This window comes from Macaca thibetana, chromosome 19, assembly GCF_024542745.1.
Source record: "Macaca thibetana thibetana isolate TM-01 chromosome 19, ASM2454274v1, whole genome shotgun sequence".
Taxonomy (NCBI): Eukaryota; Metazoa; Chordata; class Mammalia; order Primates; family Cercopithecidae; genus Macaca; species Macaca thibetana.
This window is the reverse complement of record NC_065596.1, coordinates 19,669,041-19,696,778: the sequence shown is the minus strand read 5'-3', so window position 1 is coordinate 19,696,778 and position 27,738 is coordinate 19,669,041. Positions and strand designations below refer to the sequence as shown.

The following is a 27,738-nucleotide window of genomic DNA, read 5'->3' as shown; positions in this document are numbered from 1 at the left end:
CGAGTTCAAGTGATTCTCTTGCCTCAGCCTCCCGAGTAGCTAGGATTACAGGCATGTGCCACCATGCCCAGCTAATATTTGTATTTTTAGTAGAGATGGGGTTTCACCATCTTGGCCAGGCTGGTCTAGAACTCCTGACTTCATGATCCACCTGCCTCAGCCTCCCAAAGTTCTGGGATTACAGGTGTGAGCCACCGTGTCCCGCCTTTCTTTCTTTTTTTTTTTTTTTTTTGATAAGGAGTCTTGCTGTGTTGCCCAGGCTGGCTGGAGTGCAGTGGTGCGATCTCGGTTCACTGCAACCTCTACCTCCTGGGTTCATGCCATTCTCCTGCCTCAGCTTCCTGAGTAGCTGGCACAAGTGCCCACCACTATACCTGGCTAATTTTTTGTATTTTTAGTAGAGATGGGGTTTCACTGTGTTAGGATGGTCTCGATCTCCTGACCTTGTGATCTGCCTGCCTCAGACTCCCAAAGTGCTTGGATTACAGGTGTGAGCCGCCGTGCCCGGCCATTAACCACTTTTTTTTTTTCTTTTTTTAAACGGAGTCTCGCTCTGTTGCCCAGGCTGGAGCGCGGTGGCCAGATCTCGGCTCACTGCAAGCTCCGCCTCCCGGGTTTACTCACTGCAAGCTCTGCCTCCCGGGTTTATGCCATTCTCCTGCCTCAGCCTCCCGAGTAGCTGGGACTACAGGCACCTGCCACCACACCTGGCTAGTTTTTTGTATTTTTTTAGTAGAGACGGGGTTTCACTGTGTTAGCCAGGATGGTCTCGATCTCTTGACCTCGTGATCCGCCCATCTCGGCCTCCCAAAGTGCTGGGATTACAGGTTTGAGCCACCCTGCCCAGCCCATTAACCACTTTTAAGTGTACAGTTCAGTGGCCTCAGGAACATTCACATTGTTGTGCAACCTTTACAGCAATCATTACATTTCATCTTGTGAAACGTAAATTCCGCCTAATTAAGTAATAACTACCCCCAACGCCTGGTAACCTCTAGTCTCCTTTTCCTCTCTAGAATTTGACAACTCTAGGGACCTCCTACAAGTGGACACATAGAAGACAATACTTGTCTTTTTACGTCTGGCTGATTTCATTGAGGATAACGTCCTTAAGGTTCGTCTACGTTGCAGCTTGTGTAACAGATAGCTTTTAAAACATATTGCAGGCCAGGCACGGTGGCTCATGCCTGTAATCCCAGCAATTTGGGAGGCCGAGGCTGGCGGATCACTTGAGGTTGGGAATTCAAGATCAGGCTGGCCAACATGATGAAACTCCGTCTCTACTAACAATACAAAAATTAGCCGGGCGTGGTGGCAGGCGCCTGTAGTCCCAGCTACTCGGGAGGCTGAGGCAGGAGAATGGCGTGAACCTGGGAGGTGGAGCTTGCAGTGAGCCGAGATCGCGCCACTGCACTCCAGCCTGGGCGATAGAGTAAGACTCTGTCTCAAAAAAAAAAAAAAAAAGAAAAGAAAAATTGCTCCAGCCTTGGCAACATGGTGAAATCCCATCTCTACAAAAAAAAAAAATTAGCCTGCCATGGTGGTACACATCTTTAGTCCCAGCTACTTGTGGGGGCTGAGGCAGGAAGATTCCTTGAGCTCAGGAGGTCAAGCCTGTAGTGAGCCAAGATTACACCACTGCACTCCAGCCTGGGTGATATAGTGAGACTCCTTCTCAAAAAAAAAAAAAAAAAAAAAAAAAAAAATGGCCGGGCGCGGTGGCTCAAGCCTGTAATCCCAGCACTTTGGGAGGCCGAGGCGGGCGGATCACAAGGTCAGGAGATCGAGACCACAGTGAAACCCCGTCTCTACTAAAAATACAAAAAAAAAAAAAATTAGCCGGGCGCGGTGGCGGGCGCCTGTAGTCCCAGCTACTCAGGAGGCTGAGGCAGGAGAATGGCGGGAACCCGGGAGGCGGAGCTTGCAGTGAGCCAAGATCGCGCCACTGCACTCCAGCCTGGGCAACAGCGTGAGACTCCGTCTCAAAAAAAAAAAAAAAAAAAAAAAAAAAAAAAAAAAAAATTGCATAGGGCCGGGCAAGGTGGTTCATACCTGTAATTCCAGAACTTTGGGAGGTCGAGGCAGGAGGGCTGCTTGAGTTCAGGAGTTTGAGACCAGTTTGGGTAACAAAGTGGGACCCTGTCTTTATAAAAAATTAAAAATTAGCCAGGTGTGGTGGCACATATCTGTAGTCCCAGCTACTCAAGACGCTGAGGCAGGAGGATTACTTGAGTCCGAAGGGTAGAGGCTGCAGTGAGCCGAGATCATTTCACTGCATTCCAGCCTGGTCAAGAGAGCAAGAGCCTATCTCCAAAAAAAAAATAATAGTAATAATAATTGCTGGCCGGGGGCGGTGACTCATGCCTGTAATCCCAGCACTTTGGGAGCCTGAAGCAGGCAGATCATGAGGTTAGGAGATGGAGACCATCCAGAGAGGCCAACATGGTGAAACCCCATCTCTACAAAAAATTAGCTGGGCGTGGTGGCGCACACTGTAGTCCCAGCTACTCGGGAGCTGAGGCAGGGGAATCACTTGAACCCGGGAGGTGGAGGTTGCAGTGAGCCAAAATCGCGCCACTGCAGTCCAGCCTGGTGACAGAGCAAGACTCTGTCTCAAAAAAATAAATAAATAAGCCGGGTGCGGTGACTCACGCCTGTAATCCCAGCACTTTGGGAGACTGAGGCGGGTGGATCACGAGGTCAGAAGATCGAGACCATCCTCCCTAACGTGGTAAAACCCTGTCTCTACTAAAAATACACAAAATTAGCTGGACGTGGTGGCGGGCGCCTGTAGTCCGAGTTACTACGGGAGGCTGAGGCAGGAGAATGGCGTGAACTTGGGAGGTGGAGCTTGCAGTGAGCTGAGATCATGATACTGCACTCCAGCCTGGGCGACAGAGCGAGACTCCGTCTCAAAAATAAATAAATAAATAAAAATAAATAAATAAATAAAAATTGTATGGGGAGATATTTATAATAATAAATCATTCAGCCAGATGTTGTGGCTCATGCCTGTAATCCCAGTACTTTGGGAGACAGAAGTGTAAGGATCTCTTGAGCTCAGGAGTTCTCAATCACCTTAGCCAACACAGTGAGATCCTGTCTCTAAAACAAAGAAAATCATGTGATGTGTATATCTGCTCTTCAGATGTAACTTGACATACTGAATTTTAACTGGAAATTCTAACTATAGCCCTTCTCAATGTAGCAGGCTAAAGGATCTTTTTTTAAAAAATGGCTTTGGCTGAGCGCGGTGGCTCACGCCTGTAATCCCAGCGCTTTGGGAGGCCGAGGCAGGCAGATCGCAAGCTCAGGAGTTCGAGACCACCTGGCCAATATGGTGAAACCCCGTTTCTACTAAAAAGTACAAAAATTAGCCGGGCGTGGTGGTGGGCATCTGTAGTGCCAGCTACTCAGGAGGCTGAGGTGGGAGAGTCACTTGAATCCGGGAGGCAGAGGTTGCAGTGAGCCGAGATCATGACACTGCACTCCATCCTGGGCAAGAGAGCAAGACTCTGTCTCGGAAAAAAAAAAAAAAAAAAAAAAAAGGCTTTCTTTGTTTCTTTATGTTTTGAGATGGATTCTCACTCTGTTGCCCAGGCTGGAGTGCAGTGGCACGATCTTGGCTCACTGCAACTTCTGCCTCCCAGGTTCAAGCGATTCTCCTGCCTCAGCCTCCTGAGTAGCTGGGATTACAGGTGTGTGCCACCACACCCAGCTAATTGTTTAGTATTTTTAGTAGAGATGGGGTTTCACCATGTTGGTCAGGCTGGTCTCGAACTCCTGACCTTGTGATCTACCGGCCTTGACCTCCCAAAGTGCTGGGATTACAGGTGTGAGCCACCGCGCCCAGGCTGTGTGTATATGTATATTAAAAAATATATAAATATATATATAATATATATACAATATATAAAAATGTGTAAATACATCTTTATATATAAAAACATATATGTATGTTTTTTTTGAGACAGATTCTCGTTCTACTGCCCAGGCTGAAGTGCAGTGGTGCCATCTCGGCTCACTGCAACCTCCGTCTCCTGGGTTCAAGCAATATTCCTGCCTCAGCCTTCTGGGTAGCTGGGATTACAGGCGCCTGCCACCACGCCTGACTAATTTTTGTATTTTTAGTACAGATGGGGTTTCACCATCTTGGCCAGGCTGGTTTTGAACTCCTGACCTCGTGATCCACCTGCCTCAGGCTTCCAAAGTGCTGGGATTACAGGCGTGAGCCAGCACACCCAGTTCCTGTTTGTTTATTTTTAGTATGGACAGTCTTGCTATACTGGCCAGGGTGGTCTCAAACTCCTGCCTTCAAACAATCCTCCCACCTCAAGTGCTAGGATTACAGGCATCAGGTACCATGGTCACCCAGCTTTATTGATATGTAATTAACATACCATCAATTTCACTTCTTTTAGTATATAATTCAATGAAGTTTATAACATATTTACAGAATTGTACAACCATCATCACAATCTAAATTTGGAAAGTTTGCATCATCCTAAAAAGACACCTCAGGCCGGGCTTGGTGGCTCACACCAGTGGATCACGCCTGTGGTTCACTTTGGGAGGCCAAGGTGGGCAGATCACCTGAGGTCAGGAGTTCAAGATCAGCCTGGCCAAAATGGTGGCATGCACCATCACTTCAGGTTAATTTTTGTATTTTTAGTAGAGACAGGGTTTTACCATGTTGGCCAGGCTAGCTTCAAGCTCCTAACCTCAGGTAATCCACCTGCCTTGGCCTCCAAAAATTCTGGGATTACAGGTGTCAGTGACTGTGCCTGGTCAGCCTCCTTAAAGGCCATATCCATGGGCGGTCTGTGCTTCCACATGTGCATTTGGGAGGACGATACAAAATTCAGTCCCTAGCAGCTAGAAATGGAATTGCTGGGTCATATGGTAAGTCTATGTTTTTTCTTTTTGTTCTTATTTTGAGACAGAGTCTTGCTCTGTCGCCCAGGCTGGAGTGCATTAGCACAATCTCGGCTCACTGCAACCTCTCTCTCTCGGGTTTAAGCAATCCTCCTGACTCAGCTTCCCAAGTAGTTGGGATTGCAGGCATGCACCATCACACCTGGCCAATATTTTTGGTATTTTTAGTAGAGACAAAGTTTCACCATGTTGGCCACGCTGGTCTCAAACTCTTGACCTCAAGGGATCCGCCTGCCTCAGCCCCCCGAAGTGCTGGGATTACACGTGTAAGCCGCGGCGCCTGGCCTATGTTTAATTTTTATTTTATTTATTTATTTAGTTTTTTGAGACGAAGTCCCATCTCTCTCTGTCGCCCAAGTTGGAGTGCAGTGGCGCGATCTCATCTCACTGCAACCGCTGCCTCCGGGTTCAAGCGATTCTCCTGCCTCAGTCTCCTGGGTAGCTGGAATTACAGGTGCGCGCCACCACGCCCAGCTAATTTTTTGCATTTTTAGTAGAGATGGGGTTTTACCATGTTGGCCAGGGTTGTCTCGAACTCCTGACCTCAAGTGATCCACCCACCTCGGCCTCCCAAAGTGTTGGGATTACAGGCGTGAATCACCGCGCCTGGTCTTGTTTTTTGAAACGAAGTCTCGCTCTGTCACCCAGGTTGCAGTGCAGTGGCGCGGTCTCGGCTCACTGCAACCTCTGCCTCCCAGGTTCAAGTGATTCTCCTGCCTCAGCCTCCCAAGTAGCTAGGACTATAGGCGCCACCACCACGCCTGGCTAAGTTTTGTATTTTTTCTAGAGATGGGCTTTCACCAAATTGGCCAGGCTGGTCTAGTACTCCTGATCCTTACTCCTTAAGTAAGGATCAGATGCTTGTTTTTGCTCTTCCCTGTGCTCCTCATGCCCTCCCAGGGCTCGCCTCACTATAGCGTCCAACTTCTGTTCATCCTCCCAGTGTCTGGTTAAACTGACTTCATCCAGTAACCCTCTGTGATCCCCCAGGAGAGAAGTCGTCTCCATTATTCAGCTTTTTTTCCTCAAGCACCCTGGTTCTTTTTAGTTCTTACCATGGATCCTAATTACAAAAAAAAAAAAAAAAAAAAAAAGCAAAACAAAACATAACAACATCAACGAATTTAAAAAGTTAACATTTCTTGGCCCTGGTGTACTTGATTCCTGGAAGGTAGAGTTATAGCTTCTTGTTTTTTTTTTCCCGCTCTGTCGCCCAGGCTGGAGTGCAGTGGCGCGATCTCGGCTTACTGTAACCCCCACCTTCTGGGTTCAAGTGATTCTCCTGCCTCAGCCTCCCGAGTAGCTGGTATAGGTAAGCGGCCACCACGCCCGGCTAATTTTCGTATTTTTAGTAGAGACGGGGTTTCACCATGTTGGCCAGGCTGGTCTGGAACTCCTGACCTCGTGATCCGCCCGCTTCGTCCTCCCAAAGTGCTGGGATTACAGGCGTGAGCCACCGCACCCGGCCGAGTTATAGCTTCTAATACTTCCTGTATTTCCTGTTGCCCGGCTCAGTCTAGAGCAGGGTCCTCACAATCCTATAAGATCTTGTAAGATCGGAACCATCATGGGCCCCATTTTCCAAGTGCAGAGACTGAAAGCCCAGGACAATCAAGCGCCTCGGCCCCACGGTATTCAGTACATTTTTCTTGAATGAATATGTCTGTGGGGCGTTTGGCGGCCCTGGCATATAGTAGGTACTCAGTAAGTTTTTAACTAAGAAATAACTATTCTGTGCATTTTGCTACTGTTTATCCTAAGAGCTCCCCGAGAGCCTGCCCCTTCCTCTAAGCCCCGCCCCCTCGAGCTGGCAATCTCCCGTCTCTGTTTTATGTTGTATCGCTCTTCTTTCGATAGCCAATGGCCGACGTTCCCGCTGAAGCCCCGCCTCTTGTAATGGCCAATGCCTGCTCCCTACCTTGAGGCGCTTCTCTTGTGGTATCCAGTGTCTTGCATCTCTACTTTAAGCCCCTCCTCCTGAGCGAGAGAGGCTGTCAATGACTCGCCCCTTGCGTTGACTGATTGGCCTTCTTTTCTGCGGTATCCAATGTTCTGCCCTACTTATATCCCCTTCTCTTGTAGCGGTCTATGTCCCGCCTCTTTCCCTTAAGCTCCACCCCTTCACTCTCTTAGCGCCTCTGTTCGTCTCCTCCCACCTTTCCCTTTCACCTCCCATAACCTCCCATTAGAGTATCTGGGTTACGCCCCTTGGTTCTGTCCGTTATCCAATCCCGTTACCTACTGTGCTCCAACCTCTGTTCTCATTGGTCGCCTAGCTTCTCTGTCCTCCGCACGTGGTCCTGAACGACGGCTTTGCAGGCCCGTGACGGCCGGAGGGCTGAACTTCCGTTGGCGCAACGCCCAATAAGCGCGCGCCGGCAGGCTGCCCAGGCAGCCGCCCCCGCCCCCTTGGCGTCCCGCTCCCGCCCCCGGCTTCGCCTCCCGCTGCCGCCGCTGCTGCCGCCGCCGCCGCAGCCGCTTTCCGCGGCCTGGGCCTCCCGCCGTCAGCATGCCACACGCCTTCAAGCCTGGGGACTTGGTGTTCGCTAAGATGAAGGGCTACCCTCACTGGCCGGCCCGGGTGAGGCCGCGCGGGTGATGGGGCCGCTGGGGGGGGTGGGGCAGCGGGGGCCCCGGGCCGGAGGCAGGCGCGCTCCGGAGGGCAGGGGGTGTCCTGGGCCTGAAGGAGCTGCGCCCCTGGGGTCTGGGGTTCCTGGGATCTGGGGGTGTCCGGGGCCCGAAGCGGCCGCGCCCTGGGGGTCTGAGGGTCCTGGGCTGCAGGGAGCTGCGCCCTAGGGGTCTGGGGGTGTCCGGGGCCTGCCGAAGCCGCGCCCTGGGGGTCTGGGGGTGTCCGGGGCCTGCAGGAGCCGCGCCCCTGGGTCTAGGGGTCCTGGGCCTCAGGGAGCCCCGCCCTTAGGGTCTGGGGGTCCTGGGCTGCAGGGAGCCGTGTTCTTGGAGTCTGGGGGTGTTCGCATCCTGCCGGACCCGCGGTCTGGACCTGCAGGAGCCCCTCCCGGGGTCTGGGGGTCCTTGGCCTCAGGGAGCTGAGTCCTGGGGTTCTGGGGGTGTCCGAGCCCTGCAGAAGCCGCGCCCCGGGGTCTGGGGGTCCTGGGCCTCAGGGGGCCACGCCTAGGTGTTCTGGGGCTGCCTGAGCCCTGCAGGAGCTGCGCCCTGGGGTCTGGGGGTCCTGGGCCTCAGGGGGCCGCGCCCAGGGGTTCTGAGGGTGTCTGGGGCCTGAGAGACTCTCGCCCTTGTGTTGTGGGGGTCCTGGGGTTCAGGGAGTCGCACCCTGGGAGTCTGGGGGTGTTCTGGGCCCGAGGGAGCCACACCTTGGGAGTTTGGGGGTGTTTGGGGCCTGAAGGAGTCGCTTGCCAACGTTCTAGGGGTCCTGGGCCGGAGGAAGCCGTGCCCTGGGGCTCTGGGGCCTGATAAATTCTCACCCTGGGGGAACGGGGGTCCTGGACCTGAGGGAGCCATGCTGTGGCGGTCTAGGGGGTGTCCTGGGCCCAAGGGAGCCGCGTCTTGGAGGTTTGGGGGTGTCCAGGGCCTGAAGGAGCTGCGCGCCAATGGTCTGGGGGTCCTGGGCCTGAGAAAGCTGTGCCCTGGGGTTCTAGGGGTATGTAGGGCCTTAGAAACTCGCCCTGGGGGTCTGGGGGTCCTAGGCCTGAGGGAGCTGCGCCCTGGGGGTCTGGGGGTGTCCTGGGCCGGAGGGAGCCGCGCCTTGTGTATCTGGGGGTGTCCGGGGTGCCTCGAGGAGCCAGGTGCAGGGTGTCTGGGAGGGTCTGGGACCTGAGGGACCCTCGCCTGAGGGTCTGGGGGTCCCAGGCCTGAGGGCTCAAGGTTCAAGTTTGAGCAAAACTGGGTAACTTGAGATTTGAGGCCAGGGGTCAGATGTGATGGGAGGCTGAAACACTCCATTGCAGGTCCTGCAGAAGCCCAGTTTTGAGGGGCTGGGGGGCCGAGGGCCATGTGCTAGGGGTCCACGGTTGGAGGACGCAGTCATGGGGGAAAGTTGAGGATCAAGGCTAAGGGAAGCTGGGACTTCTGAGTGAGGTGCTGGGGTTGGGGTAATGGGGCTGGAGGCTCTGTTCACAGGGTCATTGGGACTCAGGGAACTAGACCTTAGAATGAAGTCAGCATCAGGGCTGTTGGGGGACCCTGGGAACTGGCCCCCTGTGGGGAGGAGGATGTAGAAGCTGGTTTTGGAGGGACTTGAGGGTGGGGTGGTCCAACCCTAATGCTTGAAATGGAGACAGGCACAGGCCCAGGGAGTGGGAGGGCATCTGAGGGAAGGGGGCTGGCCGAAGGGACCTTGGATGCCCCTTTATGGAAACTGGGGTCCCGAGGACCTGGATAGTCCCAAGTGTCCTGGCTTGAAGGATGTTCTGCACCTTGGAGTCCCAGGTGTGGAGGGGGTGAGTTCCAGGCCCTGAGCGGGACAGGCCAGCGGGGAGCAGGGACCCCAGGCTTTTGTCATCCCCAGGTCTTAGGGCTGAGTCTCCCAGGGCTGAGGTTGGTAGAGTTGGCCGGGCAGGACTGAGGAATTTGGCATTGGGGGTGGAAGGCTGGGGCAGCAGGGAGGGGCCGTGGAAGGGGAGGCCAAACGGTGCCCTGGTCCAGAACTAGCCCAGGGCTGAAGCTGGCATTGCCGCTGGGATGGGTGGGCCTTGGAGTACCGTGGGCGGGTCCTGGGTGAGGCAGGAGGAAAAGGGGCCTGTGAAGCATGCCAGGCTGGTCGTTGGGTGGACTGAGTTTGGGATGCTTCTGGTGGGAGAGGGATGCTGGGCCTGGCTGCCCATGGCCAAGCCCAGGGGCCGGGACTCTGAGAGTAGCTCCGAGGAGACCCAAGCAAGAAGGAAGCTGGGTGAGTGGGGCAGGGAAGATCAGGAGCCCCCAGAAGCTGGAGAGGTGGATGGGGAAGGAATGCATTGGGAGCGGAGAAACCACTCTAGCCTGCTGTGCTCGCGCTGACTTTCTTGGGGGAGACCAGAGCAATGCAACTTTCCAGGCACTTCCCTCCCTTTCCCAGCTCTCTTCTTCCCAGAGCACTCGCTTTTCTCTACCCCGTCCCCCCTTCTCCAGCCTGCTCTCCTAGCCCCAGACGTTTCCAAGCACCTGATTGGAAGTGAAGGGGCTGTTAGCCTCCAGTGGGGAGGTGACTGACAGCTGCCGGAGCCCATGGGCCTGCAGGGAGAGGGTGGGACTTCCTGGATGCTCAGGGCCGTTTCTTGTAGCCCACCCCCCACCCTCTGCATCCTTGGAGCTGCCAGCTGCATCCTCTGGGGGACCACCCATGAGCCCCTCTTTGCGGGAGGGGTCCCCAGGGAAGGTCCTGGGAGTCCATAGACGCTGAGCTTGGCCCCACGCCCTGGTTGCTTCAGAGGGCCGGATCTGGCTTTGCTCAGGTAGAGCACCTGCCCTGGGTGGGCCAGCTCTCTCCCTGTAGTCAGGGGCGATCTCTCTGGATGAGGCACAGCTTTGCAGTGGAGGGGACGCAGAAGAATGCAGCTTCCCATTGGGAAGGGGCTGCTGCTTCCCGGGTTGAAGGCTCCCCTCCTCCCAGCGTGATTTGCCCCAAATAACTTGGCTGATTTCTTGGTGATGTCCTGGGTCCGTGGGTAAAGCCGCCCCTGACTGGCCTCTCACTGCAGATTGATGACATTGCTGACGGCGCCGTGAAGCCCCCACCCAACAAGTACCCCATCTTTTTCTTTGGCACGCACGAAACGTAAGTGTCCCCTGCTGGGGCTTGGTTTTCTCCTCTGGTGCCTCCTGGGGTGGCCACACTCACCTGAGACTGGCCCCCGTTTCCCTTCTCCAGAGCCTTCCTGGGACCCAAGGACCTGTTCCCCTATGACAAATGTAAAGACAAGTACGGGAAACCCAACAAGAGGAAAGGCTTCAATGAAGGGCTGTGGGAGATCCAGAACAACCCCCACGCCAGCTACAGCGCCCCTCCGGTGAGTACCCGTGGTGGAGAGCGAGCGCGAAGGGTGCTTCTGAGGCGAGAAGAGGCCTCCAGACAGGGTCTCTCGCCTGGGCACTGTGGACACATGGGGCGCGATCATTCCCTGTGGTGGGGCGTTCGGGTCCCCGCAGGTGCTGAGCAGTGTCCCTGGCCACCACCTACTCCATGCCAAGGCCACCCCCACCCCATTCATGGTGATGATAGATGTCCCCAGACATTGCCCAGTCTCCCCTGGGTGGAGGGGAATGGGACAGAATCAGCCCTGGCAAGAACCCCTGCTCTAGAATCAGCCCAAGTTTCTTTTTTCTTTCTTTCTTTTTTTTTTTTTTTGAGACAGTCTCGTTCTGTCGCCCAGGCTGGAGGGCAGTGGTGCAATCTTGGCTCACTGCAAGCTCTGCCTCCTGGGTTCCCGCCATTCTCCTGCCTCAGCCTCCCGAGTAGCTGGGACTACAGGTGACCGCCACCACCATTTTTTTGTATTTTTAGTAGAGACGGGGTTTCACCGTGTTAGCCAGGATGGTCTCAATCTCCTGACCTGTGATCTGCCCGCCTCGGCCTCCCAAAGTGCTGAGATTACAGGCGTGAGCCACTGCGCCCATCCTTTTTTTTTTTTGAGACAGAGTCTTGCTCTGTTGCCCAGGCTGGAGTGCAGTGGCGTGATCTTGGCTCACCGCAATCTCTGCCTCTGGGTCCAGCTGATTCTCCTGCCTCAGACTCCCGAGTAGCTGGGATTACAGGTGCCCTCTCCCATGCCCAGCTAATTTTTGTATTTTTGGTAGAGACAGGATTTCACCATGTTGGCCAGGCTGGTCTCGAACTCCTGAACTCAGGTGATCCGCCCGTCTCAGCCTCCCAAAGTGTTGGGATTACAGGGGTGAGCCACTGCGCCCAGCCAGCCCAAGTTTCTAACAGAGTGTTGTCATAGCTCTCTTAAAACTTTGTTTTCTTAGGAAAACACGATTTTTTCTTTTGAGAACAGTCCCCTCTTCCACTGTTACTGCCAGATTTTAGAGGAGTGAAAAGGCCATGGTGTGTAGACGTGAGCGTTCTCAGGTGGAAAAAAACATCAAGAATCAGATGACATGTCGTTGGCAAATGGGTTTCTAGAAATAGGGAAAGAAAGGAATATAGAACAGTGGAAGGCAAATGGCTAAAAGGCCGTGGAAGGATGGGAGAAAGGTGCCTTACTCTTCAGTATTTTGGAGTGAGATGGGGAGTGGGGAAACTGGGTTGGTGTTCTTTCCGCCGCTGTAACCACACGTTTTGAGGTTTCTGTGAGAGGCTGGGGGCCAGGGGTAGCCCAGGCTTAGCAGGGGCAGGCATGAAGTTGGCAGGGAGGCCCAGGGAACTGACCACAAGCTAGGGAAAGCTTGGCCGTTAGGGAAGAAAAGGACCCCCGAGGTGGTCTGAGTGGAGGAAGGCAGGAGGGGCCCAGCCTCTGGCTTTTGTGAGTGGAGGATGGAGTCTCTTTGCGGTGCCTGGTCCTGCTTGAGAACCCGGGGTCTTGAGGCGGCCTGTCTGTGCCTCTCCTTCGTCTCGGCCTGGGCTGGGTGGTGCCTGTGAGCATTTGCTCCAGGATCCGCAGATGTTTCTTTTTTTTTTTTTTTTTTTTTTTTTTTTTTTGAGACGGAGTCTCGCGCTGTCACCCAGGCTGGAGTGCAGTGGCCGGATCTCAGCTCACTGCAAGCTCCGCCTCCCGGGTTCACGCCATTCTCCTGCCTCCGCCTCCCGAGTAGCTGGGACTACAGGCGTCCGCCACCTCGGCCGGCTAGTTTTTTGTATTTTTTAGTAGAGACGGGGTTTCACCGTGTTAACCAGGATGGTCTCGATCTCCTGACCTCGTGATCCGCCCGTCTCGGCCTCCCAAAGTGCTGGGATTACAGGCTTGAGCCACCGCGCCCGGCAGATCCGCAGATGTTTCGATGGTGACACCTGCCATGCACATGTGTCATGGGGACCAGGAACAGTCAGGCACAGTCCTTTGTCTTCTGGGAGCTCATGGTCCAGAACTGAGGATTCACTCAACAGTTGTACTTTGAGCGCCGAGGATCTGGCAGCCCCTTCTCAGGGGTCCGGGGCCCACTGATGTTGCATGCTGAGGGTAGTTTACTTCAACACCTGTGGTGTGTCTAGGAAACTGAGGTTTTCCTGGTTTCATACTTGCCATCTTTCCCCAGGCTGTGACTGTCCCCAGCCTGGATGGATAGGTCGGAAATCCTTCAAGGTAGCTGTTGCGTGAGATCTTTTTCTGGCCCCAGGTCAATTTCTCTTTGGTTCCATCCTGAGCTCATTACCTCCTGGTGAATCATCACACCATTTAATATTTATTGGACACCTACAGCTTGCTAAGCACTGTATGGAGGCCTGTCTTCGAGGAAAGGAAATTAAACAAGCCCTGTACAGATCCCCCAAGATGAGAAGTAGCTTTAGTTGAGGCCACTGCTGCTCTTAGCTTCTCTAGCCCATCTATGCTTCCAGATGGAACGTGTGTTTAAGATGCAGATTCCTGGCCGGGCACTGTGGCTCACGCCTGTAATCCCAGCACTTTGGGAGGCTGTGGCTGGTGGATCATGAGGTCAGGAGTTCAAGACCAGCCTGTCCAAGATGGTGAAACCCAGTCTTTACTAAAAATACAAAAATTAGCCCGGTGTGGTGGCAGGTGCCTGTAATCCCAGCTACTTGGGAGGCTGAGGCAGGAGAATTGGTTGAACCCAGGAAGGAGAAGTTGCAGTGAGTCAAGATCGTGCCACTGCACTTCAGCCTGAGCGACAGAGAGACTCCATCTCAAAAAAAAAATGCAGATCCCTGGGCCATTTTCCTAGAGGCATAGATTTAATCGTGTAGGATAGGAGCTCTGAAGTTTTTCTTGCCAAGTTTTGTCTTTTTTTTTTTTTTTTTTTTTTGAGGCGGAGTCTCGCTCTGTCGCCCAGGCTGGAGTGCAGTGGCCGGATCTCGGCTCACTGCAAGCTCCGCCTCCTGGGTTTACACCATTCTCCTGCCTCAGCCTCCTGAGTAGCTGGGACTACAGGCGCCCGCCACCTCGCCCGGCTAGATTTTTGTATTTTTTAGTAGAGACGGGGTTTCACCGTGTTAGCCAGGATGGTCTCGATCTCCTGACCTCGTGATCCGCCCGTCTCGGCCTCCCAAAGTGCTGGGATTACAGGCTTGAGCCACCGCGCCCGGCCCTTTTTTTTTTGAGATGGAGTCTTGCTCTGTCGCCCAGGCTGGAGTGCAATGATGTAATCTCGGCTCATTGCAACCTCCACCTCCCGGGTTCAAGCGATTCTCCTGCCTCAGCCTCCTGAGTAGCTGGAATTACAGGCATCCACCACCATGCCTGGCTAATTTTTATAGAGATGGGGTTTTACCATATTGGCCAGGCTGGTCTCGACCTCCTGACCTCAGGTGATCCGCCTGCTTCAGCCTCCCAAAATTCTGGGATTACAGGCGTGAGCCACCGTGCCTGTCCTGTCCTGGATGCTTCTGATGTAGCCAGTACATATCCGGTGTTTGGAAGCACAGCTTTGTGGAAATCCGAGCAGTCTCTTTTTTTTTTTTTTTTTTTTTTTTTTTTTTTTGAGGCAGGGTCTCATTCTTTTTTTTTTTTTTTTTTTTTTGAGACAGAGTCTCGCTCTGTCGCCCAGGCTGGAGTGCAGTGGCGCTGTCTCGGCTCACTGCAAGCTCCGCCTCCCGGGTTTACGCCATTCTCCTGCCTCAGCCTCCCGAGTAGCTGGGACTACAGGCGCCCGCCACCTCGCCCGGCTAATTTTTTTGTATTTTTAGTAGAGACGGGGTTTCATTGTGTTAGCCAGGATGGTCTCGATCTCCTGACCTCGTGATCCGCCCGTCTCGGCCTCCCAAAGTGCTGGGATTACAGGCTTGAGCCACCGCGCCCGGCCGAGGCAGGGTCTCATTCTTTCGCCCAGGCTGGGATACTGTGGTACAGTCATGGCTCACTGCGGCCTCAACCCTCCAGACTCAGGTGATCCTTCCTCCTCAGCTTCCCGAGTAGCTGGGACTTAAAAAAAAAAAAAGGAAAGATGCAGATTTGTCGGCCATTTTCCTAGAGGCGTAGATTTAATTGTGTAACCCAGGTAATTTCTGTATTTTTTGTAGACATGAGATTTCATTATGTTGCCCAGGTTGGTCTCAAACTCCTCGAGTAATCCTCTCACTTTGGCCTCCTAAAGTACTAGGATTACAGGCATGAGCCATTATTCCCAGCCCCGTCTCTTTTTTCCATCTTTGAAGTTATTTGTTTGTTTGTTTATTTATTTATTTAGAGACGGAGTCTTGCTCTGTTGCCGAGGCTGGAGGGCCGTGGTGCAATCTCGACTCCCTGCAACCTCCACCTCCTGGGTTCAAAGAATTCTTGTGCCTCAGCCTCCCAGGTAGCTGGGATTACCAGCATGAGCCACCATACCCGGCTAATCTTTGTATTGTTAGTGGAGACGGGGTTTCACCGTGTTGGACAGGCTGGTCTTGAACTCCCGACCTCAGGTGATCCGCACCCCCGTTGGCCTCCCAAAGTGCTGGGATCACAGGCATCAGCCACCGTGCCCCGCCTATTAGTTTGTTTTTATGTTTTGAGTAGGAATACAGACGTTAAAAATTCAAAAGGAACAAACGGGCCTACAGTGAGAAGCCAGTCTCACTCCCGTTCCTGCCTGCTGGTCACTCTGTTTTGTTTTCCTCTCAAGATAGCTGCAGCTCCCAGTCCCATAACATCCTTCCCAGATTCTTCATTCCTAGAAAACCATCCCCAGTTTTCTGTTGTTAAGCATGTAATTCTGAACTGTGTTTTATTCACCCAACTTTATATCTTGAAACTTGGTCCACACCACGATGCAGAGAACAGGCTCTTTTTTTTTTTTTTTTTTTTTTTGAGATAGAATTTCGCTCTTGTCGCCCAGGCTGGAGTGCAGTGGCACGATCTCGGCTCACTGCAACCTCTGCCTCGCGGGTTCAAGCGATTCTCCTGTCTCAGCCTCCCGAGTAGCTGAGATTATAGGCGCCCACTACCATGCCTGACTAATTTTGTATTTTTAGTAGAGACAATGTTTCACCATGTTGATCAGGCTGGTCTTGAACTCCTGACCTCAGGTGATCCACCCACCTTGGCCTCCCAAAGGGCTGGGATTACAGGTGTGAGCCACCACATTCCAGCCCAGGCTCATTTTTTTTAACAGCCTTAGCGCAAGTAGTAATGCCACCAAGAGCGGACAGGAAGGCCTGGGTCCCATCCCCTCGCCAAGCCAGTAGGTGAAACATGGCAGCTTGGCCTGGTTCCAGTTGCATCGCCTTTTGGTCCTCATAGTAATCCTCAGAGTGGCCCGGACGGGAGGTTTTTGGTTTTTTTTTTTGAGAATGTGTCTCGCTCTGTCACCCAGGCTAGAGTGCAGTGGTGTGATCTCTGCTCACTACAACCTCCGCCTTCCAGGTTCAAGCGATTCTCCTGCCTCAGCCTCCCGAGTGGCTGGGATTACAGGCACCCACCACCACGCCCGGCTAATTTTTTGTATTTTTAGTAGAGATGGGTTTCACCATATTGACCTCGTGATCTGCCCACCTCGGCCTCCCAAAGTGCTGGGATTACAGGTATGAGCCAGCACACCCAAGAGTGGAAAATATTTTTTCCATTGAGTAGATGAGCAGAATGAGACTCAAGGGGTTGCTCAGATGTGCCAGGCGTGATGGCTCACACCTGTAACCTCAGCACTGTGGGAGGCCAAGGGGGGTGAATCGCTTCAGGTCAGGAGTTCCAGACCAGCTTGGTGAACATGGCAAAACCCCATTCTACTAACACTACAAAAATTAGCTGGGCTCATGCCTGAAGTTCCAGCACTTTGGGAGGCCGAGGAGGGGTCACCTGAGGTCAGGATGTCACGACCAGACTGGCCAACAAAATGAAACCCCGTCTCTACAAAAATACAAAAATTAGGCCGGGCGCAGTGGCTCATACCTGTAATCCCAGCACTTTGGGAGGCCGAGACGGGCGGATCACGAGGTCAGGAGATCGAGACCATCCTGGCTGACACGGTGAAACCCCGTCTCTACTAAAAAATACAAAAAATTAGCCGGGCGAGGTGGCGGGCGCCTGTAGTCCCAGCTACTCGGGAGGCTGAGGCAGGAGAATGGCGTGAACCCAGGAGGCGGAGCTTGCAGTGAGCCGAGATCCAGCCACTGCACTCCAGCCTGAGTGACACAGTGAGATTCCATCTAAAAGAAAAGAAACCCCGCCTCTACCCAACTACAAAAATTAGCCGGGCTCACATCTGTAATCCCAGCACTTTGGGAGGCCAAGGAGGGTGGGTCACCTGAGGTCAGGAGGTCAGAGCAGACTGGCCAACACAGTGCAACCCTGCCTCTACAAAAATATAAAAATTAGCCAGGTGTGGCAGTGGGCACCTGTAATCCCAGCCACTCGGCGGTTCAGAGAATCTCTTGAACCCAGGAGGCAGAGGTGCAGTGAGCCGAGATTGTGCCAGTGCACTCCAGCCTGGGTGACAGAATGAGACTCTGTCCCCCCAAAAAGAAAAAAAAGTTTGCTTAGATGCCCAGAGGAACCCAGGTGGTGTCTGAGGCCTTGTAGACATAGGCCACGGTTTCTCAGCATCAGTACCTTACAACAGAGTATAGCAGTGATAGTTGGGGCCAGGTCATTCGGCCATTCTGCAGCATACGGTCTGTCCTGGGCACTGCAGGGTGTTGGGCAGCATTCCTGGCTCCTACTCACTCCATGCCAGGAGCACCCACCACTAACCTTGATGACCAGAATGTCTCTAGACATTTGGCCTAGAAGGATCCCACCTGATACATCCCTGTTGCTTGGTAGATGAAGAGGTAGAGAGACCTGTCCAAGGTTCTCAAGCTTGTGAGCAACAGAGCTGAGCTGGGGTCAGAAACCAGGACCCCCAGCTCGCAGTCCCCCCGACTCCCAGATCCTCCGACTCCCTGGTCCCCCAGCTCCCAGGCTGGCATTCTTTTCCTTCTGGCTGGTGCAAGCCGGGGGCAGGCCCTGGAGGATGGGGGCCCCTGGGAATAACCTCTCAGAAGTGGGAGCTGGGAAGCGCAGTGGTTCACGCCTGTTAATCCCAGCACTTTGGGAGGCCGAGGCAGGTGGATCACTTGAGGTCAGGAGTTTGAGATCAGCCTGGCCAACGTGGTGAAACCCCATTTCTACTAAAAATATGCTGGTGCCTGTGATCCCAGCTACTTGGGAGGCTGAGGCAGGACCATCACTTGAACCTGGGAGGTGGAGGCTGCAGTGAACTGAGATCCTGCCATTGTGCTCCCGCCTGGGGTACAGGGTGAGACTCCGTCTCAAAAAAAAAAAGAAGTAGGAACTGAGGAACTGGGGCCAAGAGCCTGTTGTATGAGCAGGTGGGCCTGGGAGCCAGGCCTGGCTCTGCCCTGTGCTCACTGCGAATCTTGACCATTGACATCCCCTGTGACCATTGACATCCTCTCTGTGTGCCTCAGTTCCCTTTTCTTTCCTTTTTTTTTTTTTTGAGGCCGAGTCTCACTCTGTTGCCAGGCTGGAATTCAGTGGCATGATCTTGGCTCACTGCAACCTCTGCCTCCCAGGTTCAAGCTGTTCTTCTGCCTCGGCCTCTCTAGTAGCTGGGATTACAGGCATGCACCTCCACACCCAGCTAATTTTTGTATTTTTATTTATTTATTTATTTATTTATTTATTTATTTATTTTGAGATGGAGTCTTGCTCTGTCTCCCAGGCTGGAGTGCAGTGGCACGATCTCGGCTCACTGCAAGCTCCGCCTCCCGAGTTCACGCCATTCTCCTGCCTCAGCCAGCCGAGTAGCTGCGACTACAGGCGCCCGCCACCACACCCGGCTGATTTTTTTTTTGTATTTTTAGTAGAGACGAGGTTTCACCGAGTTAGCCAGGATGGTCTCGATCTCCTGACCTCGTGATCCGCCCGTCTCGGCCTCCCAAAGTGCTGGGATTACAGGCGTGAGCCACTGCGCCCGGCCAAGTTTTGTATTATTTAGTAGAGATTTCACTATGTTGGCCAGGCTGGTCTCGATCTCTTGACCTCAGGTGATCCTCCTTCCTCAGCCTCCCAAAGTGCTGGGATTACAGGCATGAGCCACCGTGCCCGGCCCTCAGTTTCCTCATCTAAAACAGAGGATTTGGTAGTGCTGGCCTCTCATTGGGCTCCTGGGGAGAGTCCAGTGAGAAACTACACATCGACACTCAGGAAGCGCTCGGTGGATGGCAGAGGGGATATTTGGGAACAGGGAGGCAAAGCTGGATTTGACCTTCCCTTTTCCAATTTAGTCACACCCCCCACCCTGATCCTCTAAGACAGCTGGAGAAATGAGCTGTTTCCCTCACTCTCAGCTGGGGGGACTGGAAGTTGGCTGGCTTTGGCCATTTTTTTTTGTTGTTGTTTGTTTTGTTTTGTTTGAGATGGAGTCTCACTCTGTCACCCAGGCTGGAGTGCAACGGCACGATCTCGGCTCACTGCAAGCTCCTTGTCCCAGGTTCACACCATTCTCCTGCCTCAGCCTCCCAAATAGCTAGGACTACAGGCAGGCGCCCGCCACCACGCCCGGCTAATTTTTTTGTATTTTTTTAGTAGAGACGGGGTTTCACCGTGTTAGCCAGGATGGTCTCAATCTCCCGACCTCATGATCTGCCCGCCTCGGCCTCCCAAAGTGCTGGGATTACAGGCGTGAGCCACCGCACCTGGCCTGGCTTTGGCCTTTTATTGCTGGGTTCTTCTCTGTACCTACAGCATTCATGTCCTCCAAACCTCTTGGTGTGGGTTAGATTTCCTAAAACCTTTGCTGTTCGACCCCAGGACACCCAGGGGTCCCGTCTTTATCCACATGCACAGTGTAGAGGAAGTCACTTCCCTCCCAGAGACTCATTTTCCCCACTTGTGGGACATGCGCAGTCTTCCCAGTTGCCTGACGGGGCTGCAGAGGCACAGAGTAGGTCACAGGTGGTCAAGAGGAAGGAGGGTTTTTTGGTCTGTTTGTTTGTTTTGTTTGAGGTGGAGTCTTGCTCTGTCGCCCAGGCTGGAGTGAAGTGGCACCATTTCAGTTCACTGCAACCTCTGCCTCCCAAGTTCAAGCAATTCTCCTGCCTCAGCCTCCCGAGTAGCTGGTACTACAGGTGCCAACCACCATGCCTGGTTAATTTTTGTATTTTTAGTACAGACATGGTCCTGACCTCAGGTGATCCACCCGCCTCAGCCTCTCAAAGGGCTGGAATTACAGGCGTGGCTCACCGCCCCCCACCCCCAGCCTTGTTATTTTTTTCTTTTTCTTTTTTTTTTTTTTTTGAGATGGAGTCTTGCTCTGTCGCCCAAGGCTGGAGTGCAGTGGCATCATCTCGGCTCACCGCAGCCTCCGCCTCCCAGGTTCACGTGATTCTCCTGTCTCAGCCTCATGAGTAGCTGGGACTACAGGTGCGCGCCACTGAGCCCAGCTAATTTTTATATTTTTAGTAGAGATGGGGTTTCAACCTATTGTCCAGGCTGGTCTCGAATTCCTGACCTTATGATCCGCCCGTATCAGCCTCCCCAAGTGCTGGGATTATAGGCATGAGCCACCGTGCCCGGCCATTATTTTTTTCATAGGGACAGGCAACACTTTGTTGCCCAGGCTGGTCTGGAACTTCTGGGCTCAAGTGATCCTCCTGCCTCAGCCTTCCGGCGTGCTGGGATTACAGGACTAAACCATGGCACGGGACTAAAGGAAGGATTTTTATTTTTTATTTTTATTTTATTTTATTTTTTTTGAGACGGAGTGTGGGTCTGTCACTCAGGCTGGAGTGCAGTGGCGCAATCTCGGCTCACTGCAAGCTCCGCCTCCCAGGTTCACGCCATTCTCCTGCCTCAGCCTCCAGAGTAGCTGGGACTACAGGCGCCCGCCACCTCGCCTGGCTACTTTTTTGCATTTTTTTTTAGTAGAGACGGGGTTTCACTGTGTTAGCCAGGATGGTCTCGATCTCCTGACCTCATGATCCGCCCATCTCGGCCTCCCAAAGTGCTGGGATTACAGGCTTGAGCCACCGCGCCTGGTCAAGGAAGGATTTTTAATGAGGAGTGGCTGTGACCCAGGCTTCGAGGCCAAGACTAGCTCATGCTTTCATCTCAGGTCTGTAGTTACTCGCTGTGATATCCTGAGCTGTTACTTGACCTCTCTCTGCCTTTTTTCCTCATCTGCAGAATCAGGCTCGTCATGCCCACCGGTTAGATGGGGGCATTGATAAGTCCTGTAACTGATGGTGGCTCCTAGGTTCGTGGCACTCACCAGCTCCTCCTGTGGAAGATCCTGGGGCATCAGGGCTGGGTCAGGGGCGGGGCTGGGTGGAGGGAGCAACCTGGAAGGAGCCTGGGGCTCCTCATCTCTGAGCTGCTACTCCCCACCCCCAGCCCTTGTCTCCTTACCAGGGATGCTCCAAAGAGAAACCCCAGGTGTGCGAGCCCTCCCCCGAAGGCTCTGTGGAGAGGCGTGATCGAGATTGGCCATGAGAGCGTTATTGAGAGCGTTATTACTCTCAGCCTTCTCCGTTTGGGGCCTGACCTACTTAGTATTACCCTTTTTAATCTTGTCAAAAATTACACAGACAGGGCCCTGTTGCTTGGGCCATGAAGACGAAAGGGGGACAAAACGTGCTCGGGGCTGAGCAGCGAGGGCGTTGCCAAACTCGGTTCTCATTTTCCTTGTGTGCTGATTGGGGACGGCTAGCCTGCGTCTGTGCACAGGGAGGCTGGTGTGCGCCTGCTGTGGGCTCCCAGCCTCTCCTCAGGGCGCGGAGGAACAGGCTAAGCCTGGAGGGAGCCGGGAAAGTGAGGAAGGGCCAAGGTTCCCTCCTGTGGTTCCCTCCTCCTGGCCACCTCTCCTGACCAGCACTGATGCTTACATTCCTCAACCCCCACTTCCATTCTGTCCGGGCATTGCTACTCAGATGCTGGCCTCACCTGCAGCATCCACCCAGCCCTGCACCGTGTCCTCCCTGCTCCCTCTGGCCCAGTCGCAACACCCAGTCACAAACGTGGTCCTCACTCTGCCTGTCTTTCCTGGCCTCATCACCCGCGAACCCCGTGACGTGCCTCTAACCCGTTCTCAAACCCTTATCTCCTCCACCTTGCTGTCTCCTGGACATCATGCATGCCCCACTCCAGCCTGTCACATGCCATCTTGGTCATCACACCAGGAGAATGGGGCGTTTGTGTTTCTTTTTTTTTTTTTTTTTTTTTGAGACAGTCTTGCTCTGTTGCCCAAGCTGGAGTGCAGTGGCATTATCTCGGCTCACTGCAACTTCTGCCTCTTGGGTTCAAGCGATTTTCCTGCCTCAGCCTCCTAAGTAGCTGGGACTACAGGCACATACCACCATGCCTGGCTAATTTTTTGTATTTTTACTAGAGATGGAGTTTTACCATGTTAGCCAGGATGGTCTTGATCTCCTGACCTCGTGATCTGCCTGCCTTGTCCTCGCAAAGTGTTGGGATTACAGGTATGAGCCACTGTGCCTGGCTTTTTTTTTTTGAGACAGAGTCTCTGTCACCCAGGCTGGAGTGCAGTGGTGTGATTTCAGTTCTCTGAGAGGCAGAACCTCTGCCTCCCAGGTTCAAGTGATTCTCATGCCTCAGCCTCCCGAGTAGCTGGGACTATAGGCGCCTACCACCAGACCCAGCTAATTTTTGTATTTTTAGTAGAGACAGGGTTTCTCCATGTTGGCCAGGCTGGTCTCAAAATCCTGACCTCAGGTGATCCACCTGCCTCGGTCTCCCAAAGTCCTGGGAGTGCAGGTATGAGCCACCACACTCGACCTGTTTTATGATTTTTTTTTTTCATCGAGATAACTTCACCATTTTAATATCATTTAATAGTATACCTTGCAGTAGCTTTTAGTACCTTCTCAGTGTACCATTTCTGCTAATTCCAGGATATTTTCTTTTTTTCTTTTTTCTTTTTTTTTTTGAGATGGAGTCTTTGCTTCGTTGCTCAGGCTGAAGTACAGTGGTATGATCTCGGCTCACTGCAAGCCCTGCCTCCCAGGTTCACGTCATTCTCCTGCCTCAGCCTCCCCAGTAGCTGGGACTACAGGTGCCCACCATCACGGCCGACTAATTTTTTGTATTTTTAGTAGAGACGGGGTTTCACCATGTTAGCCAGGATGGTCTTGATCTCCTGACCTCCTCATCCGCCCGTCTCGGCCTCCCAAAGTGCTGGGATTACAGGCGTGAGCCACCGTGCCCGGCCCAGGATATTTTCAGCGCTCCACAAAGGAATCCTCTACCTGCTAGGTATCCCCACAATTCTCTTCCCCGCGCCAAGCCTCAGGCAACCATGGATCCACCTTCTGTCTCCGGATGGGCCTATCCTGGACATTTCACAGAAATGGAATCACACACCGTGTGGCCTTTCATCTCTCACTTCTGTCACCTGAGCATGACGTCCTCAAAGTTCATCCATGCTGTGGCCTGGGTCAGAGCCTGGTTTCTTTCCATGGCCAAGTCATATTCTATTGTTATACCACATTTGTTTATCAGTTAATGGACATTTGGGTTGTTTTCAGAGAATGTATCTTTTAAAAATCTCAATTTTGGCTGGGCGCGGTGGCTCACACCTGTAATCCCAGCACTTTGGGAGGCTGAGGCGGGCGGATCACGAAGTCAGGAGATCAAGACCAACCTGGCTAACATGGTGAAACCCTGTCTCTACTAAAAATACAAAAAAAAAAATTAGCCAGGCGTGGTGGCGGGCGCCTGTAGTCCCAGCTACTCATGAGGCTGAGGCAGGAGAATGGTGTGAACCCAGGAGGCAGAACTTGCAGTGAGTCGAGATCGTGCCACTGCACTCCAGCCTGGGCGACAGAGCGAGACTTTGTCTCAAAAAAAAAAAAAAAAAAAAATCTCGCAGGGTGCGGTAGCTCACACCTGTAATCCCAGAGCTTTGGGAGGTCAAGATGGGAGGATTGCTTAAGCCCAGGAGTTTGAGATCAGCCTGGGCAACATGGTGAAACCCCATCTCTACAAAAAAAGAAAAAAAAAGACAAAAAAATTAGCTGGGTGTGGTGGTGCAAACCTATAGTTTCAGCTACTCAGGAGGCTGGGGCAGGAGGATCACCTGAGCCCAGGAAGTTGAGGCTGCAGTGAACCGTGATCGCGCCACTGCACTCCAGCTTGGGTGACAGTGTAAGACTCTGTCTCAAAAACAAAACTTCAGTCTCTCTCTCTCTTCTCAAAAAAAGCAGTTATTGAGAAAAGAAGTGACCTGAAATCCTGAAATCACTCGGTCAGGTGTTCCATGCTGGCGAGGCTGGCCTGCGTGCTGCTTGGTGCCTTTGCTGGGAGCTGTGGCAGCACAGCTTGAGTTTGTTGTAACCGCATGGACTTGTCTGTCTCCCCGGTAGACCATGAGCTCCCCAATAGCAGGGACTACGTTTTAGCTGTCTTAGCAGGTGTCCCATGACGTTTGTTGGAGGATCTAGCAGGTGTCCCATGATGGTCCCTGAATGAATGAGTAATGAGGCTGAGGCAGGAGAATTGCTTGAACCCGGGAGGTGGAGGTTGCGGTGGGCCGAGATCGCGCCATTGCACTCCAGCCTGGGCAACAAGAGTGAAATTCCATCTCAAAAAGAAAAAGAAAAAAAAAATCGCCATCTCTGCCGAGTACGGTGGCTCACATCTGTAATCCCAGCACTTTGGGAGGCCAAGGCGGGCGGATCACAAGGTCAAGAGATCGAGATCATCCTGGTAAACGTGGTGAAACCCCGTCTGTACTAAAAATACAAAAAATACACCTGGTGCTCATACATTTTCCTCCCGCAAACATGAGCCACCCACGGCCTAAGTCTTCATCTTCCTCTTCACCACCTCCACCACCTTCTCTGTGCCCCATATGGGTTTATGTCTGCTGCTTCCGGTTCCCAGGGGGACCTTTACTGGTGCCATTCCTGTTCTCTGGAACGCGGCTAGCTCCTACCCCTTCCCATGCTTCTGACAACTCCTCTGTGAAAATGTGACATCCTCCAAGGGGCCTCCCCGACCACCCAATGCTAAATGCTCTCCTCTCTTTTCTCTCTCTCTCTCTCTTTTTTTTTTTTTTTTTGAGGGGGAGTCTTACTCTGTCATCCAGGCAGGAGTGTAGTGGTGTGATGTCGGCTCACTCCAACCTCCGCTTCCTGGGTTCAAGCAATTCTCTGCCTCAACCTCCCGAGTAGCTGGGATTACAGGCGCCCGCCACCACACCTGGCTAACGTTTTTTGTATTTTTAGTAGAGACAGGGTTTCAGCATCTTGGCCAGGCAGGTCTTAAACTCCTGACCTCATGATCCACCCACCTCAGCCTCCCAAAGTGCTAGGATTATAGGCGTGAACCACCGCGCCCGGGTTCTCTCTCTTTTAGAAACAGGGTCTTGCTCTTTCATTCAATCTGGAGTGCAGTGGTGTGATCACAGCTCACTGCAACCTCTGCCTCCTGGGCTCAAGCGATCCTCCCATCTCAACCACCTAAGCAGCTGGGACCTCAGGCCCCCGCCACCACACCTCGCTAATATGTGCATCTTTTGTAGAGAGGGGGTTTCACCATGTTACCCAGGGTGGTCTTGAACTCCTGGGCTCAAATGATCCTTCTGCCTTGGCTCCCATAGTGCTGGGATTACAGCCGTGAGCCACCAGCCCTCCTCCTCCTCTCTGAATCCTCACAACCATACGCCCGTGTTTTCTTCCTGCCTGTCACCACGATTTGGAATTGTCTGTGTTTAAATGGCAATGTTCAGGGTCTCCCGCTAGAAAATCAGCTCCCAGGGGCAGGGGAGCATGCCACGGTCACTTCTATATTCTTGATGCCCCCGGCCCAGTGCCCGACACTCATGACTGCTCAGCAGACTTTGGCTGAGTGTGTGACCCGGTCATGTGCCTGGCACACAGGAAGCATCAGATAGGTGTTTGTGATTTCTGTGGCTGTCACTGCCTGAGCAGGCATTTTGAGCGTAGGAGAAATAGCAGTGCCTGGACGGTAGAAGCCCAGAGGTCTTGTCCTAGTTTGGCTTCCTCCTCATGATAATTGAATGACTTAAAAAAAAAAAAAAAAAGCAACCATTTCTTTTCTTTATTTTTTTGAGACAGAGTCTCGCTCTGTCGTCCAGGCTGGAGTGCAGTGGTGTGATGTCGGCTCACTGCAGGCTCCGCCTCCCATGTTCACGCTGTTCTCCTGCCTCAGCCTCCCGAGTAGCTGGGACTACAGGCGCCCGCCACCACGCCTGGCTAATTTTTTGTATTTTGTAATAGAGACGGAGTTTCACCGTGTTAGCCAGGATGGTCTCGATCTCCTGACCTCGTGATCGGCTCGCCTCGGCCTCCCAAAGTGCTGAGATTACAGGTGTGAGCCACCGCGCCCGGCCCATTTCTTTTCTTTCTTTATTTTTCTGAGACAGAGTCTCACTGTTGCCCAGGCTGGAGTGCAATGGTGCGATCTCGGCTCACTGCAACCTCCACCTCGCCGGTTCAAGTGATTCTCCTGCCTCAGCCTCCTGATAGCTGGGATTATAGGCACCTGCCACCACACCGAGCTAATTTTTGTATTTTTAGTAGAGATGGGGTTTTGCCACATTGGCCAGGCTGGTCTTGAACACCTGACCTCAGGTGATCTGCCTGCTGCAGCCTCCCAAAGTGCTGGGATTACAGGCGTGAGCCTCCGCGCCTGGCCAAGGCAACCATTTCTGAACCTCTTGACATGGTTTGGTCACTGCCCTAGGTGTTCTACCTCCCACTTCCATGCTTTCCTGGTCATAGGCCTCTGAGGTCAAAACTGAGCCATCCCCATTGCCCAGATGTGGTCACTGAGGCACAGAGAGGTTGAAGTTACTTGCCCCAGGTTTAACCCTGAAGCCCATGGCCCAACCCCAGTGCCCACCATACACGAATCCACTTCACTCTCCTGCCTTCGTTCTCCGGCCCTTCTGGGCCTCAGTTTCCCCGTTTGTAAAGCCAGAAGACAACACCCCTGACATTCAGGATCCCGTGTGCGGTTGCTGTCCTCTGGGTCACAGTCTTGATGGGGAAATCCGCCCAAGACTGGCGGTGACGCGCAGTCTCTGCCCCGACTCCCACAGCCGGTGAGCTCTTCCGACAGCGAGGCCCCCGAGGCCAACCCCGCCGGCGGCAGTGAGGCTGACGAGGACGACGAGGACCGGGGAGTCATGGCCGTCACAGCGGTGACTGCCACAGCTGCCAGCGACAGGATGGAGAGCGACTCGGACTCAGACAAGAGTAGCGACAACAGTGGCCTGAAGAGGAAGACGCCTGCGCTAAAGGTAGGAGAGGACCAAGGCGGGCTGGCCCTTCATCTCCTCGCCCTGATGTCTCTCCTGGCAGCTTGCTGTCCCTCCCCTGCCTTTTTTTTTTTTTTTTTTTTTTGAGACAAGGTCTTACTCTGTCACCCAGGCTGGAGTGCAGTGGCGTGATCTCGGCTCACTGCAACCTCCGCCTCCCAGGTTCAAGCAATTCTTCTGCCTCAGCCTCCCTAGTCGCTGGGATTACAGGCACCCGCCACTGCGCCGGGCTAAGTTTTGTATTTTTAGTAAAGATGGGGTTTCACCAGGTTGCCCAAGTTGGTCTTGAACTCCTGACCTCAGGTGATCTGCCCACGTTATTCTCTCAAAGTGCTGGGATTACAGTCTTGAGCTGCTGCACTTGGCCGCCTTTTTATTTTTTTGAGACACAGTTGCCTCTGTCACCCAGGCGGGATTGCAGTGGCACACAATCTTGGCTCTCACGGCAACCTCCGCCACCTGGGTTCCAGCGATTACCCTGCGTGAGCCTCCCCAGTAGCTGGGAATATGGGCACCCAC

General features: G+C 53.3%; 3 protein-coding genes across 5 annotated transcripts in view; 1 reads left to right on the top strand and 2 right to left on the bottom strand.

Annotated features, from left to right (window-relative positions):
* Positions 1-27,738, bottom strand: part of UBXN6 (UBX domain protein 6) — a 181,850-nt gene that overhangs the window by 20,841 nt on the left and 133,271 nt on the right. The window lies entirely within an intron of this gene.
* The window catches only part of SH3GL1 (SH3 domain containing GRB2 like 1, endophilin A2), a 201,483-nt gene that overhangs the window by 109,154 nt on the left and 64,591 nt on the right, over positions 1-27,738 (bottom strand). The window lies entirely within an intron of this gene.
* HDGFL2 (HDGF like 2) overlaps positions 7,267-27,738 on the top strand; it is a 35,649-nt gene continuing 15,177 nt past the window's right edge. For 2 of the 3 annotated variants that reach the window (XM_050770259.1, XM_050770257.1), the window contains exons 1-4: positions 7,268-7,516; positions 10,587-10,663; positions 10,757-10,895; positions 27,001-27,201. In XM_050770259.1, coding sequence (XP_050626216.1) covers positions 7,445-7,516; positions 10,587-10,663; positions 10,757-10,895; positions 27,001-27,201 — 489 coding nt within the window. In that variant the 5' untranslated portion in view covers positions 7,268-7,444. Of the gene's footprint in view, positions 7,517-10,586; positions 10,664-10,756; positions 10,896-27,000; positions 27,202-27,738 lie in introns of all 3 variants that reach the window. The other variant, XM_050770258.1, reaches the window with a different exon arrangement.